This window comes from Piliocolobus tephrosceles, chromosome 6 (assembly GCF_002776525.5).
Source record: "Piliocolobus tephrosceles isolate RC106 chromosome 6, ASM277652v3, whole genome shotgun sequence".
NCBI classification, from domain to species: Eukaryota; Metazoa; Chordata; class Mammalia; order Primates; family Cercopithecidae; genus Piliocolobus; species Piliocolobus tephrosceles.
In genome coordinates this window covers 162,591,273-162,607,611 of record NC_045439.1, presented here as the reverse complement: position 1 = coordinate 162,607,611, position 16,339 = coordinate 162,591,273, and the positions used below count along the sequence as shown (strand labels likewise).

The following is a 16,339-nucleotide window of genomic DNA, read 5'->3' as shown; positions in this document are numbered from 1 at the left end:
GGCCCCCCATGACTAGTCCTGCCAGGCTCCATGTCGCAGACAGCGTCCAGGCACGAAGTGCTGGGGGCTGCCGCTCCACGATCTCACTGCACAGCGTGACCAGGGAAGTAATGAGTCTCTTCTTTTCTCTTTTAGACAAATCTCACAGGAGGACAAAAATTGGGAGACCAATATCCAGGAACTCCAAAAAAAGGTACCCAGCTTTCTTTTTTCAGGGATTTCGATTCACTTCTCCAAGAAGAGAGTGAGTGGTGCCTTTCCTTTCCCTCACATGACTGAACGCCATTTCTCTTTTTATTTCTGTGGTTGTACACAAGACACTGCAAGTTATGTGTTTGAGTGAATGGGGAGAAATGTTTTCCGGACACAGCAGACTGGTTTTGTCAGGACGTGGAAAGCGAACGTCTTCACAGGGCCTTTCTCTTTCCCTGCACGTTGCAGGGCCCGCCCTCTGAGCGGGTGTCCCTGACCACCAGCCCTCTCCTGGCCCTGAAGGGCAGGCCTGAGGTTCACACTTTGCAGAGGGGAGGCCGGCGAGGCGTGCTGCGTGAAGTGGAGCAGCTTTAGGGACGGACATAGGATGCGTGAGTGTCCTGCTGATGGCTCCGACTTCTTGGGGCAGAGCTTTGTTTTTTTTTTTCTTTTGGCTCTTTCTCAGCCCATTTATGAACACGGAGGGCCCCTTCCCAGTCGAGAGAGCTCTGCTCAAGATCTTCTGGGAGTCATTTCCATCTCAGTGACATTTCAGATCTGTGCGGTTTATCTTCTAGGGAGAGACTGAATACCCACTCTAATTGTGACGGGCATGGTCTACATGCGAGTCAGGTGTTTCCTAACAGGGCTTCAGCACACCTCACGTCTCTCGTGTTTATTTTCCATAAAGATGTTGGATGCGATCTGATGAGGTGCCTCAGTGCCTTCACACTCTGTCCTATGTAGATGGTCAGGGTTAGAAAAGAGAGGTGTAGCTGTGATACTCTTGCGGGCCCCAAGTTCATACAGATGATGCCTGCTTTGCTAGACTGTGGTGTTTTAGTCATGAGCTGGAGAAGAACTGTGCGCCTCTCTGTGCACCTGGACGAGGACTACGGTGAGATGAAGTGGAGAGGGAAGGCTTGGCGGCATCCCTGTATCACATCTAAGAATTCTTACAGAAGTGACTCTAGGGGTGTGTGTGTGTGTGTGCGTGTGTGCGTGCGCGCCGTGGAATACTATCAGCCATAGAAAGGAATGAAACAATGGCATTCACAGTAACCTGGATGCACTTGGAGACCGGTGAAGTAACTCCGGAATGGAAAACGAAGCATCGTATGTTCTCACTTATAAGTGGGAGCCAAGCTACGAGGACACAAAGGCATAAGAATGATATAATAGACTTTGCGTGCTTGGGGGGAGGGTGGGAGTGGGGCGAGGGATAAGACTACACGTTGGGTACCGTGTACACTGCTCAGGCGATGGGAGCACCAGAAATCTCAGAAATCACCACTAAAGAACTTATCCATATAATCAAACACCACCTGTCTTCCCAAAACCTATTGAAATAAAAAAAAAAAAAAAAAAAAAAGAAAAAAAGAAATGACCTCAGGTATCTCGAAGGAGCAAATGTGAATGCCACCCCCAAACCCCTCCACTTCCGTGAGCTGCAGGATGCTGGAATGCTCTTGGACCTGCCTGCTCCTCCACCTCCGATCTTCGCACTGGCTGTGGCAATAGCCACTTTCTGTGGTTGCTGCCACCTCAGGGAAGGTTTGCAGCCTCCCTTCACGCCTGGTGAGAACCCGCATCGCTCTCGTCTGAGCATTTCAAATCCTTTCCCTGCCATGCTCCTTTGGTCCTAATTCTTCAGCACAGAATCATGCAGGAAAATCAGCCTTCCCCAGAGGGGCGACGGGGAGGATGAGAAGGGGCTGGCTGCGCCGTGAGCCTTTGCAGTGGGCGGAGAGGGCCGATGCTCACCAGTGGCCTCACTACACAGGGAGGCGGGGCTGTGTCAGAGCTGTTGTGACACGGAGGGGCTTGCATATGTTTTTGATGGCAGCAGCTTTACCTATGTGACCAGAGGAAGCAAGAGAGAAAATCTCTCTGTAGTTCTAGCTCTACCTCTGTGTGTCTGTATCTATATGTCTGTATCTGGCCAAATCCAGATAACTGTAGATTGCTGTGATGGCAGATGTCTAGATCCCCCTGCATCTACAAAGCTACAGACGTCAACATCAGTCATCATTGCTGTCTGCATCTATCCACCTAGACAGACTAGACAGATGGGTGGACAGGTGTGCTGGCGGGACCAGACTCAAGTAAGGATCCGATGCTGGCCAGGCATGTGGCTCACACCTGTAATCCCAGCGCTTTGGGAGGCAGAGGCGGGAGCATTGCTTGAGCCCAGGAGTTCAAGACCAGCCTGGGCAACATGGTGAAACCCTGTCTCTACTAAAAATACAAAAACTAGCTGGGCGTGGTGCTACACACCTGTAATCCCAGCTACTTGGGAGGCAGGTTGAGGTAGGAGGATCACCTGAGCCTGGGAGGTGGAGGTTGTGTTGAGCCGAGACTGTGCCACTGCACTCCAGCCTGGGTGACAGAGTGAGACTCTGTCTCCACAGAGACCTGGTTGACAGGGCAGGCCAACCAGGTGCCCATCTGTGCATACATCCCTGCCCCGGCCCCCTGCAACCATGGTCTGTGGGGCACAGTACCCTTGGGGCCTCATAGGGAGAGCCCTGTCTTGTGCTGACTCCTAGGTTGATGCAGGCCTTGCAGGGGATGAGATGCCTCAGGGCCTGCCTTTCCCCTGTGACTGGGCGGATCCCGTGGGTGTCATCCCAGCGCTAAGAGTGCACCGCCTGTGTTCCAAGGGCCTCGTGCATGTCATGTCAAGAACATGGCCAGAGCCTTATCTGGGAGTCACAGTTCCGTGAGAAGGCTCAGCCTCATTGCCCTGCCTGCATACTTGGCATGGTAGGGAAAGGAACAGTGAAGACAGCGCTGCCACCACAGGTGCCTGTAGAAATGCCCGGTCATCCTCTGATACCTGCTGGCCAGGTGTTTCATAACAGGGCTGTACTACTCTTGACATCTGCTGTGTTTATCTTTCATAAAGATTTTGAATGCAGTAATCCTGAATCTGTACGGTTTTCCTTGTAACACAGTACTTTGTCATTTTCTTTCAAGTTTGTGAGGTTACGTTTTTCGTCATCGTGAAATCTGTCATGATTCCAGTTGCGTAGGTTATGACGCCCTGCAGGAGTCAGAAGGTTGTGCAGAGAACGTGAGCTGTGGTTTCTCTCTTACAGCATAGGATATCCGATGGGATTCTGCTCGCCAAATGCCTGACCGTGTTGGGATTTGTTATCTTCATGTTTTTCCTCAATTCGTTTGTCCCTGGCATTCATCTTGATCTTGGTGAGTCTAATGTAGCTTTTGTTCATAGGCTTTGTCACATTCTGGATGGGAAGGTTTCAGAGTCTGTTCCCAGACACTGACTTCACCCACGGGCAGCTGGGCTGGTGGGAGGCCAGAGACGTTTGAGATGGAGGGTGGGCAGCCTGCCCTGGGAAGAAGGGCACCTTTCCTTTTGGTTTCCTGGGCAGGAGGGAGGGAGAGAGAGATGCATCTCCAGCCCCTTAGACTCTGTGCCATGGGTCCTCGGCCCCTCCAGAAATGACCATGAGGAGGAATATAGAGTGGGCACTGTCCTCTCTATTGTGGTTAATAACCACATCTTTACATGGTTCTCAGAAGAGACAGGGAGCCACGTGGGCAAGTCCAGCGCTGCCCTCTGTGCCGCCTGCCATGCCAGTTAGGTGACAGCCTGTTCAGGAGTTCGGGAGAGCCCTGGTGAATGGTCAGCGCGCTGCAGGGCCCGCTTGCCTCGTCTGCGGGTGCGTCTGGCCCATGAAACTGTTCTCCCACCATCCACCGTTGGTTTCTCTTCTCCCACTTTCACCACACCCATGGCTCTCAGACCTCTCCACTTTCTCTAGCCTGTGTCATGGCCAGGACCTGTCCCCACCTGGGATGTGGCTCCCTCAGGGGGAGCTCACCACAGAGCTTGTCGACCCCTGGCCTCCTCCACCCTCCATAAACGTTCTCCACTCTCCTAGGCGTTTATCAATTTCACAGTTATCTCCATTGGTGTCCTTATTGAAAACAAAACAAAACCCACCCACATGAACGTGTAGGTTTATAAGAAGCATAAATTTGAGGTGGGGTCACAGTCTTTTCTTTTACCAAAGCTTTACCCATAGTTTTCCTTCAAAAATGAGTTCTGCTAAGATGGTTAAAATATCCAACTTTTATCTTATTTTGTATAAAACCTTGATTCACTGTGAAATTTGAGGAGTGCAGCTGCTGTAGAAAGTGAAGCCTCTTAATTGTGTAAAATAGATGGATAATGCCGCAAGCTTCAGTGATTCGCCCCATATCATTGCTTCTGGGGTTCCCGGAAACCATCAGAAATTCATGGGCCAGAAGTTGGTTTTCCTTTTCTCTTATGTAAAAAAAGCCACATTTCTAGATTCTCACACAACACATGATGTACGTGCTTTTGACTGGAGTCCAGCTTTATGTTATGTATTCACAGCCCCTCAATTTCTTTCCCTTGATAATTTCAAATCCGACTTGCCAGGTGTCCTGGGCTTGGTTCAAGCTGGCAGGTATTATTTATCCACACCTGAGAGCCGGTCTGCTTAGAATCCTGATGAGGTAATGATCCGAAGCTGGAGTGGTAACGATATTGTGAATTTCAAATTGTATTTGGTGGATTACATCTAGAAATTGCTGCAGTGTAATTATTTTTCATTACACCTCAGGCCGAATGTAATTTTAACATTAGAAACCTAATGACTACAAGAATGTTAGGTAGTCACCACTGGTAATAAACAAATTTAAAAAACTAGTGTTTTGTGGGCAGAGAGGTTCCATTAGGTGTTCACAGATAATTTTGCTCCGAATTTTATTTGAGAGTCTACTTTAGAAGAACATAGCAGGCATTTTAAAAACTAAAACGATACAAGAGCTTGCATTCAATTTTATTAACATTTGGCAACAGTCCTTGTATAAAAAACAATACTTGAATACTTAAAGTCACATCTTTAACTATATGGACTTTAAAAATCTTGGTTACTATGAAACTTTTAGCCTAGAAGTCTATATTGTTTTACAAAATGTCTCATCTCCTTTTGTGTGGTTGTTACATCTGTGAATGATGGTCATGTTTATTTTCTGCTTTTAAATCCTGTTTTGTTTTTAGTTGGGGTTTGTGTTCAGGTGATTTTATCTGGAGATCCAGATATTTGCATATTCATCAAGATAGGTCAGGTTGACTAGGAGAAGAGTTTGATTGGCATATATTTTAATGGAATATAGTTTCCTTAGAGTGATAAGAACTTTTCTGATAGAACAGGGGCAAAATGGATACAAGATCTTCCCGGGGCTTCAGCCAGTAGCAACGTGATCATTTGTCTTTGGTGAAGTTCTGTTTTCTTTTTAAGTTTTTTACATGTAACAGTGTTTTTCTGAAATATTTTTGAGACAGAGTCTCACTCTGTTGCTCAGGCTGGAGTGCAGTGGTTCAATCTCAGCTCAGTGCAGGCTCTGCCTCCTGAGCTCAAGCAATTCTCGTGCCTCAGCCTCCAAAGTAGCTGGGATTACAGGAATGTGCCACCACTCCCGCCTAATTTTTGTAGTTTTAGTAGAGCTGGAGTTTCACTGTGTTGGCCAGATGGGTCTCAAACTGCTGACCTCAGGTGATCCTCCCACCTCAGCCTCCCAAAGTGCTGGGATTATAGGCGTGAGCCACTGCGCCTGGCCAGGAGTTCTGTTTTCAGTGTGTCCTGCTGTGTAAGTTGAGCCTTGTTCAATGTGATGTCATGTAACATGAAGTGACGTCATATCACACGATGTGCGTGATGTAACACATGACATCATCTAACACAGCACACACACTGTCCACTATGTGACATTATAACACAATGTAATTGCATATAACACAGGGTGCTGTCATGAAAAAATATGCGTTATGAAACAAAATGTGACATCAGATAACATTCCTTCATTTAGGAATCCTAAACTAGACACAGCGTTGATTCTTTCTCTTTGTTTTTTGTTTTTTAATTATCATAGAGCAAAACTGACTTTTCCTTTGGATGTAGCATTCTGTGGATTTTAACACATAAGTAGATTTATGTAACTGCCACTGCAGTCAGAGTACAGGACAGCTCCATTACAGACCTTTCTCAGCTATTCTTTCGTGGCCACCCTCCCCCTGTCCTGGCAAGGACTGATCTTCTCTCCATCACTATGGTTTTGTGTTTTTGGGGCTGTCGTATACATGGAATCGGATCGTACGCCACCTTTCGAGACTGGCTTGTCTCACACAGCGTAATGCCTTTGTGGTGCACCCAAGTTGCTGTGTGCATCAATAGTTCATTGCATTTGGCTGGGCGTGGTGGCTCACGCCTGTAATCCCAGCACTTTGAAACGCCAAGGAGGGTGGACTGCTTGAGCCCAGGAGTTCGAGACCAGCCTGGGCAACATGGCAAAATCCCGTCTCTACAAAAAATAAATTAGCTGGGCGTGGTGGTGTGCGCCTGTAGTCCCAGCTACTTGGGAGGCTGAGGCAGGAGGATTGCTTGAGCCTGGGAGGTGGAGGTTGCAGTGAGCTGAGATCGCACCACTGCACTCCAGCCTCAATGACAGAGCCAGACCCTATTTCAGAAAAACAAAAACAAAAACAAACCCAAAAAACTACTCCAGACACTTCTGAGTACATGGTTTTCTGTGAACTTTGGTTTTTATTCTCTGGGTTGATTTCCTTCTCTTGAGTGGCACTGCTGTGTCATACGGTGGGTGTGGGTTTTATTTTAAAAGAAACTGCCACCCCGTTTTCTAGTGAGGCCAACCCCTTTGCGTTCCCACAGCATGTATGGGAGTTCCAGCCGCCTCGCACCCTGACTAGCACATGGAACAGTGAGAATCCCCCTGGAGTTCCACAGCATCTTATACAAACCTTGAATATATTCTCTTGATTTCTTTCCTTCTCTGTCTTCTGACCTCCCCCTTCCCAGCTAGACTCAAGGACCTGGTCTGTGTGCCTGCATTTCCCCTTCCTGGTGCCTGGTGCTAATGCCTGCTTCATTAATAGAAGCAAGGTGTAGGTTTAAAGGATGCATGAACAAACTTCTTGTTACTGCTCACAGATTCCAACTTAACTATTGTGGGAATTTCCTATGTGGCTGACCCAGTCAGAGGCACAGCCTGAGGCAAAGGCTCACATGTGTGTTCTTCATCCAGGAGCTTTATCCCAGGGAAGAGGAGTGAGGGATGGGGGCCAGGCAGTGAGGAGAGCGAGCGCAGGCACCACTGCCCCAGCGTGCTGGCCTTTGTGACAGGCCACTGGAGCTCCATCCTGCAGGGCTGTCTGAGTGGAAGTACCAAGTGCATCTCAGGGCTGTCTGTGGGGTTGAGTAGAGCAAGAAGGAATGTTTACTGACTGATGCGCATGGCCCATTGGTCTCAGCTCCTTCCCGTGGGATGCCAGAGTGCATGTGTCCAGCTGCATGTGCCGAGGCCATGCGACCACACCCACAGGGCAGCCCAGGCGGAGAAAGCATCAGGGCATGGACTCCAGGGCAGACCTTCTGGGTGCATCTGTGTCAGGGTGGTCGGGCCACATGGAGATGGCTGTGGTGACAGACAGGAGAGCCGTGAGGGACCCAGGGGTGTGCAAGAGGTGGCACAATGGCAAAGAAGGGTGAGCAAGGGCCAGGGTCACAGTTCACACCCATCTGGCAAAGAGGTGGCTTCCGACATGCAGGGACCATCACCTCACAGCACAGCAGGACTGAGCCCGGCCTGAGCGCCGGCTCCGCAGAGGTCTGCAGTCCCTGCATGAGGCCCTTAGTGCCAGATGGGTTTTGTAGGGGCCGAGGGAGAGCTTTCCCCTTGGGCCTCTTGAGTTTCGCTGAAAAAGCAACTAACAGAAGGCAGAGTAATAGGAGAAAAGGCGTACACGTTTATTTAACATGTGTCCACAAGAACCTTCAGAATGAAGACCCAAAGATACAGGAGACACTGACCATGTTAATATTTAGGTTCAACCAAGTGTGGAGAGCCGTGTAGAAACGGGATTGGAGAAAAAGGTGTGTGATTGGGTGCTGATAGACTGAGTGGGAACCCCAGCAGGGCCTGTCTGTCCAGAGTCTTCCTGGCCTCTCTGAGCAGCACTCCTTCCTTCTGGGTGTGGGGCAGGCCCCTCTCTGGAATGGGGGTCGTAGGACCTGTGGTCAAACAAGGCAGGCTAGACAGTTTCTTCATGGCCAGTTTTCACACAGAAAGGCGGGGGGATAAAATGAGAATAACACTTTAGGTTTTATGGCTGGCTTTGGAGAAAAGAGTTCTGGTTTCTATGACCTGCCTTGGGAAAGAGGGATTCTAGTTTCTTTGGCAGCCTCGGGGGAGAATGGGACTGAGAGATGGGCCGGCAGGAGGAAGGCAGAGAAAACTTCCTTCTGATGAAACAAAAACTTCAGCTGAATTAAATTTAAAGGAGTTTAATTGAACAATGAATGATTCGCAAATCGGACAGCCCGCAGAATCACAGCAGATTTACTGTGGAAACTGCTCATCAAGGCTCTAATGAGACTAACAAGTCTAAGGGACTCCAGGGGTGCCTTTGGTCAGAACAAACTTATAGACAAAAAGGTAAAATGACGTACGGGAGTCAGAAGTGAGGTACAGAAACAGTGAGATTGGTTACAGCCCGGCGGTTGCCTTGTTTGAACACAGTTTGAACATTCAGCAGCCTATGAGTGGTTGAAGTATGGCCGTGGGGACTGGCCGACGCTCAGCTGTTGTTAGAAGTGCACACCATTAAGTTAGGCTTCCACTTTGTCTAACTGCTAAGCTAGGTTACGGTTCATCCACGAGGACTCAAATACAGAAGCCCAGAGTCCTTCTCAGGCCATCGTTAACTTGCTTGAATGCTTCTGAGGCCTTCATTTTGGGGTATTGCTTTCTGAGCCCCAGAAGTTTCAAAATTCAGATGTTTTTGTGGTTTTAGAAAGATAATTCAGTGAGCATACTGAATTTCGGATATGATGTAACACACTCTGAGAGGTTCAGGGCCGCACCCTGTCACCTGAGCATGAGTTCTGCAGCGAAACACAATTATTTACACAAAATGGGACAAATAAAGACTGCAAACAACCTCATTCCTATTCAAGTCAGCTGTGTCTGAATTTTTTACATCAAAACATATAGAAAAAGTTTGCTTTTCTGAAATTAGGGTTTCAAGATTGTGGATAACTGATTATGAACCTATGAAAAGAATCAGCGAGGCAGACTTGAAAATGTTATCCTTGGCCTTAAAATTTAGAGCCTTGATGAGCAGTTTCCTAGGCCTCCTCTGATAATTAGTTCAGAATGGACCCCAGATTCTCTCATGATGTGTGTGATTAGATTTCAGTTCTGGAAAATTTTCCGTCATTATTCCCCGATGATGGTTTTGAAATTGCTGGTCTTCTCCGTGTCCCTTGGTGTCCCTCTGGTTGAGCAGTTTCATTGTTGTCTTTGTGAAAGTCTTTTTGGCTACAAGTAAAGCAATCTGTTGGATCTGTCTCAGGCAAAATACAGGATTATTAGAATAATAACAGGCTGACAGGCTGCAAGGACACTGGGCCCCTCAGGGGCAGGCTCAGGAAGGAGGAAGGGTCCAGACGGAGGGCGCCCACCGCCCCGGCCTCTGCAGTGCTCCGCCCTCAGCCCCTCGCTTCTCTGCCACCGGTTAGTGCATCTTTTTTCTGCTCGTGACAGAATAGTGGTTGCCTCATCAGTTTCCCAGTTTATAGGACCTGGATTTCAGCCACACCCAGAGGAAAGGCTATTTTGAATACCCAGTTCCCAGGTGAAGAGGAGTCTGCTTGGCCTGGCTGGTTTCTTTCGTCTCCTAGCACAGGAAATTCTGAGCAGGCGGGCAGGAACAAGTGGTGAGACGTGGCCTGGGGTGGCTGAGGCATACTTCTTAGAGGAGGTCGCTATGAGCTGGACAGACATTCCCAAGGCTTCCTGATATATATTCTATGCACTCTAGTTTCTAGTAAGATTCATGTCAGCTAAGCCATTCATGTATCCATCCTCTCACTCATTCATACATTTGTATGACACATGCAGGCAGTGGCCTTGGGGTTGGTTGGGGCTCCTGTGGTGAACATGAAAACCTCACCACTGCTCTGCTAGGTCTTCTTCTCTAGAGGGGAGATGGATCTGTATTTATTCTCCCAAGGACTCACGTAGCTGTCCAGAGGGTTCCTCTTGCCCGCTGCCCAAGGAGACCAGATTTATGGAGGCAGAGTTACTGCAGTAGGGAAGGAGTTTTACCCATGTAGAGCTGGCTAAATGGAAGACGGGAGTTGTATTATTACTGAAATCAGCCTCTGATTCGGAGGCTCAGGTTTTTCAAGGACAATTTTGGGGAAGAATGGCAGGGAGGGTGGCTAGGCAATAGGCGCCTGCTGCCAGTTGGTAGAGGGTGTAAATCACAGGGTGTGGGAAATGGTTCTTCTGCACACAGAAGCGCTTCTGGGTAAAGCCGCAGGAGCCGCTGGCCAGTCCTGATGGAGCCATCAGTCTCAGACACGCAAGAACCCTGAAAAGGTATCTCAAAAGGCCAGTCTTAGCCTCTACAATAGAGATGTTATCTGCAGGAGTAACTGGGGAAGTTAGTATCTTGTGACCTCCTGAATAATGGCTGGTAATCTTCTATGTCTACACTTCAGCAGAATTCAGTGTCTCCTATCCTCCTATCCTGGTGTTCTTTAATTAGCTTTACAAATGCAATTGAGTTTTGGGGAAGGGCTGATACCATTTAAGCTATAAACTAAATGTCTGCCAAAGTTAGCTTGCCTTAAGCCCAAGAATAGTTAAGGGCAGCTTGAAGGCTAAAGGCAAGAGGGAGGTTGGATAGATCAGATCTCCCTCACTGTCGTAATTTTCTCACTGATACAATTTCTGCAAAGGTGGTTTCAGTCACATTACGGACAGCAAGGACCACACAGCTCATGTAGACCCCAAGACCTTCAGAGCTGTGATGCAGAAACAGGCCAAGGATACCAAATGGGGAAGTCCAAAATGATGATCTCCATAGTCAAGGTGTCCACGAGAAGAGTGAAACTCTGTAAATTATTTGAAGAGATCTATCCTGAGTCAAAAATGAGTGACCACGGCCCGTGACACCACTCCAGGAGATCCTGAGAACATGTACCCAAGGTGGTTGAGTTACAGCTTGATTTTGTACATGTCAGGGGGACAGAAGTTACCGGAAGACGTTCCTCAGCACATGTAAGGCGTGTGTTGGCTCAGTCCAGAGAGGTGTGACAACTCGAAGCGGGGCAGGGTAAGGGCTTCCTGGTCGTAGGTGGATTCAAAGACTTTCTGATTGGCCATTGGTTAAAAGAGTTAAGTTATATCTAAAGTCCCAGAATCAGTAGAAAGAAGAGCCTGGGTTAAGATATGGGGTTGCAGAGACCAGGGGTTTTGTCATGCAGATGAAGCCTCCAGGTGGCAGGTTTCAGAGCCCTTATCAGACCTAAAAAAATACCAGAGTCTTAGGGAAAGGATCTGGAAAGGGAAGGGGATTCTCCGCAGAATATAGATTTTCCTCACAAAAGACAGATTTGCAGGGCCATCTCCAAATGTGTCAAAGAAACATATTTTGGGGTAAAACACTTGGATTTCTTTCAGGGCCTGCTGTCTGTCATGTGACGCTGTACTAGACTCAGGCTGGAGGTTGGTCTCTCATTGGTGTGCCTATTCTATCAGTCTTAAGATGCCTGTTTTAATACGAATGCTGATCAGTTGTGTGCCTAAATTCCAGAGGGAGGAGGGTACAGTGAGGCACAGCTGGCCCCCTTCCCTCCCATCATGTCCTGAACTCGTTTTTCGGATTTCTTTGAAATGTCCTTGGCTGAGAGGGGGTCCGTCAGTTGGTTGAGGGGCTTAGAAATTTGTTTTTGGTTTACAAAGTTACAGATGAGAGGCCTAATGAAATCCACAAAAGAAATGAGGGGCTCCGCCGGGCGCGGTGGCTCACGCCTGTCATCCCAGCACTTTGGGAGGCTGAGATGGGTGGATCACGAGGTCAGGAGATCGAGACCATCCTGGCTAACACGGTGAAACCCCGTCTCTACTAAAATACAAAAAAAAAACTAGCCGGGCGAGTTGGCGGGTGCCTGTAGTCCCAGCTACTTGGGAGGCTGAGGCAGGAGAATGGTGTAAATCCGGGAGGCGGAGCTTTCAGTGAGCGGAGATCACGCCACTGCACTCCAGCCTGGGTGACGGAGCGAGACTTTGTCTCAAAAAAAAAAAAAATAAAATAAAAAAAGAAATGAGGAGCTCTTACTGGAAAGGCTATGGCATATTAGAAAAAATCCTTGATATATGTAAACTGTTTAAGTCAGTTATTACATACAGTTTGTGTTAACCTGGTAATAAAAATATTTAAATCCCTGGATGGCTCTATTCTAATTTTCATCAAATATTCATCTTAAATGCATGTAAATATCCAAGAGATTATTTCAGAGTGATGATAAATATAATATAATGCAATATAAGGTAATGTAATATGATGTAATATAATATGGATCTTGGATTTATAAGTCAATTAGAATAATTAGCTTCTTTCCTTATTATCCTCACCATGGGTAAAATTACCACATTTCATCATAACACTGAAGAAGTGAAATCATGGGAGAGAGAATGACTCAGTTTTTTAAAAATGGAGATACTGAATTCACACAACATGAAATTTATCTTGCAAAATTATATCATTCAGTGTATTTTAGTATATTCACAAAGTTGTACAACCATTGCCAGTATCCAGTTCCAGAACACTTTCCTCATTCCCCAAATAATCTTGTACCCAAAAGTAGTCACTGACGCACTGTTCCCCCTTTTTCCCCAACCCCCAGACCCTGGAAACCACTAGTCCTACTTTCTGTTTCTGGATTTGCCTATTCTGAACATCTCATTTAATGGAATCATTTAACATGTGGTCTTTTGCGTCCAGCTTCTTTCACTTGGCATAACATTTTCAAGGTGCATCCATGTTGCATCATGGATTAGTGCTTCATTTCATTTGGCTGTATGATATTCATATATATGTTTTATATTATACTATGTATATTATATATGTAAATATGTCATATATCACATATATATCATAGTATATAGTATGTATCACAATTTACCATTTATTAGCTGATTGACCTAGGAGTGGAACTGCAAGGTCATATGCAACTCTCTGTTGAACTTTTAGAAACCCTGCTAATTGCTTTTCCAGAGCAATTGTACCTTTACTTTCCTGGTGAAAATGCGTGAGCGTTCTGATTTCTCCACACTTTCACCAGCACTTGTTATTGTGTGTGTCCTTGATTCTGCTCATCATAGCAGGCGTGAAGTGGTGCTTCATTACAGCTTTGATTTGCATTTCCTACTGATGAATGACATTGAGCATCTTTTCTGGTCAATGTGAAATGCTCATTTCACATTGGTCATTTGTGAAATGCTCTTTTACTAAATAACACGTGAACTTGTTTTTTCCATCTGTTTGGAAATTTCAGCTGCGATTCGCAGTAATGACAGACTTGTTTTGCTCTGAAGGAGATTTGTTCCTGACTCTGGAGCATTTTTACCCATTTGAGTCTCCCTTCCTGAGCATCATGTACACACTGTGAGATATGAGGATGAGGAAGGCCACTGTCCCTCCTCTAGTTGCTTAAAACCGCAGCCTTGCCAGGAGCCTAGTGAGGCATTTCATAGGGTTGGTCATGATTCTCCACATGCGGGTGTTCACGTTGGTTGTGGTCTCCTTTTATTAACTCCAAAATGTTTTGACTAATGCAGCCAATATCCTCCATTGAGTACCCACAGGTTAATGAATTTGGGGTAGAGCAAATTTATTTAATGACTGTTTCTCACTTCATTTTTCATTCCAAATGGCTTGGATCGCATAGGCCTGCGTATAACCGTAAGATTGCTGAGATTTTTAAAAGGGTGGATAATTTTGATGGACTACCACATTAGCTTTAAAACTGTGGATTTTTCAGAGATGTTAGTGGTCTCTATTTGAGTAAAAATATCTGTGTGTTACGAGTGGGAGAGTGAGGTGTTAGACGTGCATTCATGAGAGAAGTGTTAACCCTCTCACATCGAATGGTTACTACTTACAGTTTTTTCATTGGTCTTTACCCTTAGCATTCTACATTGTCTCAATATATATTAATGTTTTTCTATGTAAATTATATTTCCCCCTTAGCATGAATAAGAAGGACAGTCTTCATATTCGCTATAGAAAACCAAATCTGGAGAAATCACAGCTACAGAATGATTAGAAATATTGGGACCAAGAGAGTCTTCTTTTCAGGGCTCAGGATATCCCTAACTTTGCAGTCACAATGCTGAGAAGTGTTAGGTTGTATCAGCATTTTCACTTGCTTGTCTGAAGCTACACTGTGGTCGTATTTAAATTCCTCAACATTAATAATCAGAAGAAGAATCGAAATAACTTACGAGAGAATAATGCTGTGGCCATTCACTTCTCAAACTTTTCATAAGAAGAAGCAGTTTTTTGGTGATGTTTGTGATGTTCGTTTGTGGAAATTAGGTGTTCCATTGCTAGTGGCCAGGTTGGTCTTGTGGCTTCACCTAACTACAGGGCTGGGAAACTTTCTTGGGGGTCCAGTAGGGAGAAGAGTGACAGGTGTGGGAAGCTCTGACAAGCTACTAGTGAACCAACATACGAAACACCTCCTACACGATTTGTTAAGGGTTTTCCATGAGATGATGTTTTATCTGGTGCTTTAGAATATTACATAGTGGCCCACCAGTGGGGGTGACTAAAATCTGCCTGGATGTTGGTGAGCATGGAATGAATCAGTCAAAAATGCATTCTATTTGGATTTTGAGGAGCCTGAGAAGAAAGGGGGTTCACTCCCAATGGCAAAGCTGTGTGATGTCCTAGAAGAGCTGGGCGTGTTTCTCAGAGTCAGGCTGTTCTCTGGCCCACCTCTCCAGGCTCCATCCACGTGGAATTCAGCTCACTGCAGTTGTGCAGTCGGTGACCTGGGTGGTTCCCAAGGACCACAGGAAAACCTGCAATGAGGAGTAAATGTTACTTTCTGCAAGAAGACTCAAGTTGTGTGGCATTCTGAGAATCTGCATTCCTTGTTTTATGTGGATACTTTAGCTGCTTGTTCATTCGCTTGTTGATCCGGTATTTGTGAGTGTGTTTTTACCCACTCCTCACTGTGAGGCACTGGGGATTCCTGTGAATAAGGCATGATTCCTGACAGCGTCTAATGCACCTGCAGCACGGGCCTGCCTCTGCGATAATGAACCTGATTCTTTAACAAAGCCCAAATGCACCAGTGCAAAATGAGAATTCTTAAACTGCATTTAGCGTTATTTCTTTATGCTTAGTTATTCTTGGGCAAGAATTTACTCGTTTTAATGAATAAATGAGCATATGAAAAGGCACTCAACCTCATAAGTCATCAGTAAAATGCAGAATTTAACCACAATGAGATGACATCATTTTAAGCCCCCACGATTTTAATTCTACTCCTTCATGATATCTAGGGAGCATAATATTCATATTTTGAATATCACTGCATTTAATAGGCCCTGAGGGTACCAGAAGTTGAGTACAAATATCAGTACAGTCTTATTGTGAGTGGTGAATAATACTCATAAACATTGCCAACATTTCAGTTAATTTTTTAAAAGTAGAGGTTAGAAAATCATTTGACATCGAGACCTAAAAAAGGGAAAATAAAAAGTTAAGGAAACATTAGTCATGGCGCCTTCCTTTCTTGCTGACGTTTTTATGAGTTTGTCATGGATGTTCTAGTTCACGTGAGTTTTGACCATCAAGAACATGAAGCTTCTTGGAGCCTGTTTGATTTTCAACATGTTTCAAAGATGCTCGAGACCACAGAACAGCACCAGCGTTCAGTTAAGCTCTGGTTGGTTCCCCCATGGCCTCGGCAAGCGTAGGGATTTAGCTGAGAGGCCCCTATAGTACCCTGGTGTGTGAGGCTAGTGTAGCCGTCCCAGGTCCATCATGGCAGTTGTATGTGAACTGTCTTCTCCATGAGCCTGTGCAGTCCTCGGGGCAGAGCTCAGTCTAGTCCGCCACTCCCAAGGCCACAGAGACCGGAGTGTGCTCAGGGCATGTGCGTCGATGCAGGCGTCTCTCGGGCCATCCCGGGAGCTCAGCCCGCCACTGTCTCTCTCTGACAATGTGAGTGCTTTAGAATGTGAGTGAGCTGGCATTCGGGGGACA

The 16,339-nt window shown here is 46.3% G+C and overlaps 1 protein-coding gene across 2 annotated transcripts in view; it reads left to right on the top strand.

The window, feature by feature from the left end:
- The window catches only part of OCA2 (OCA2 melanosomal transmembrane protein), a 342,859-nt gene that overhangs the window by 143,257 nt on the left and 183,263 nt on the right, over positions 1-16,339 (top strand). For both annotated transcript variants that reach the window (XM_026447197.1, XM_026447196.1), the window contains 2 exons: positions 136-193; positions 3,294-3,402. In XM_026447197.1, the coding sequence (XP_026302982.1) occupies positions 136-193; positions 3,294-3,402 (167 nt within the window). The remainder of the gene's footprint in view (positions 1-135; positions 194-3,293; positions 3,403-16,339) is intronic.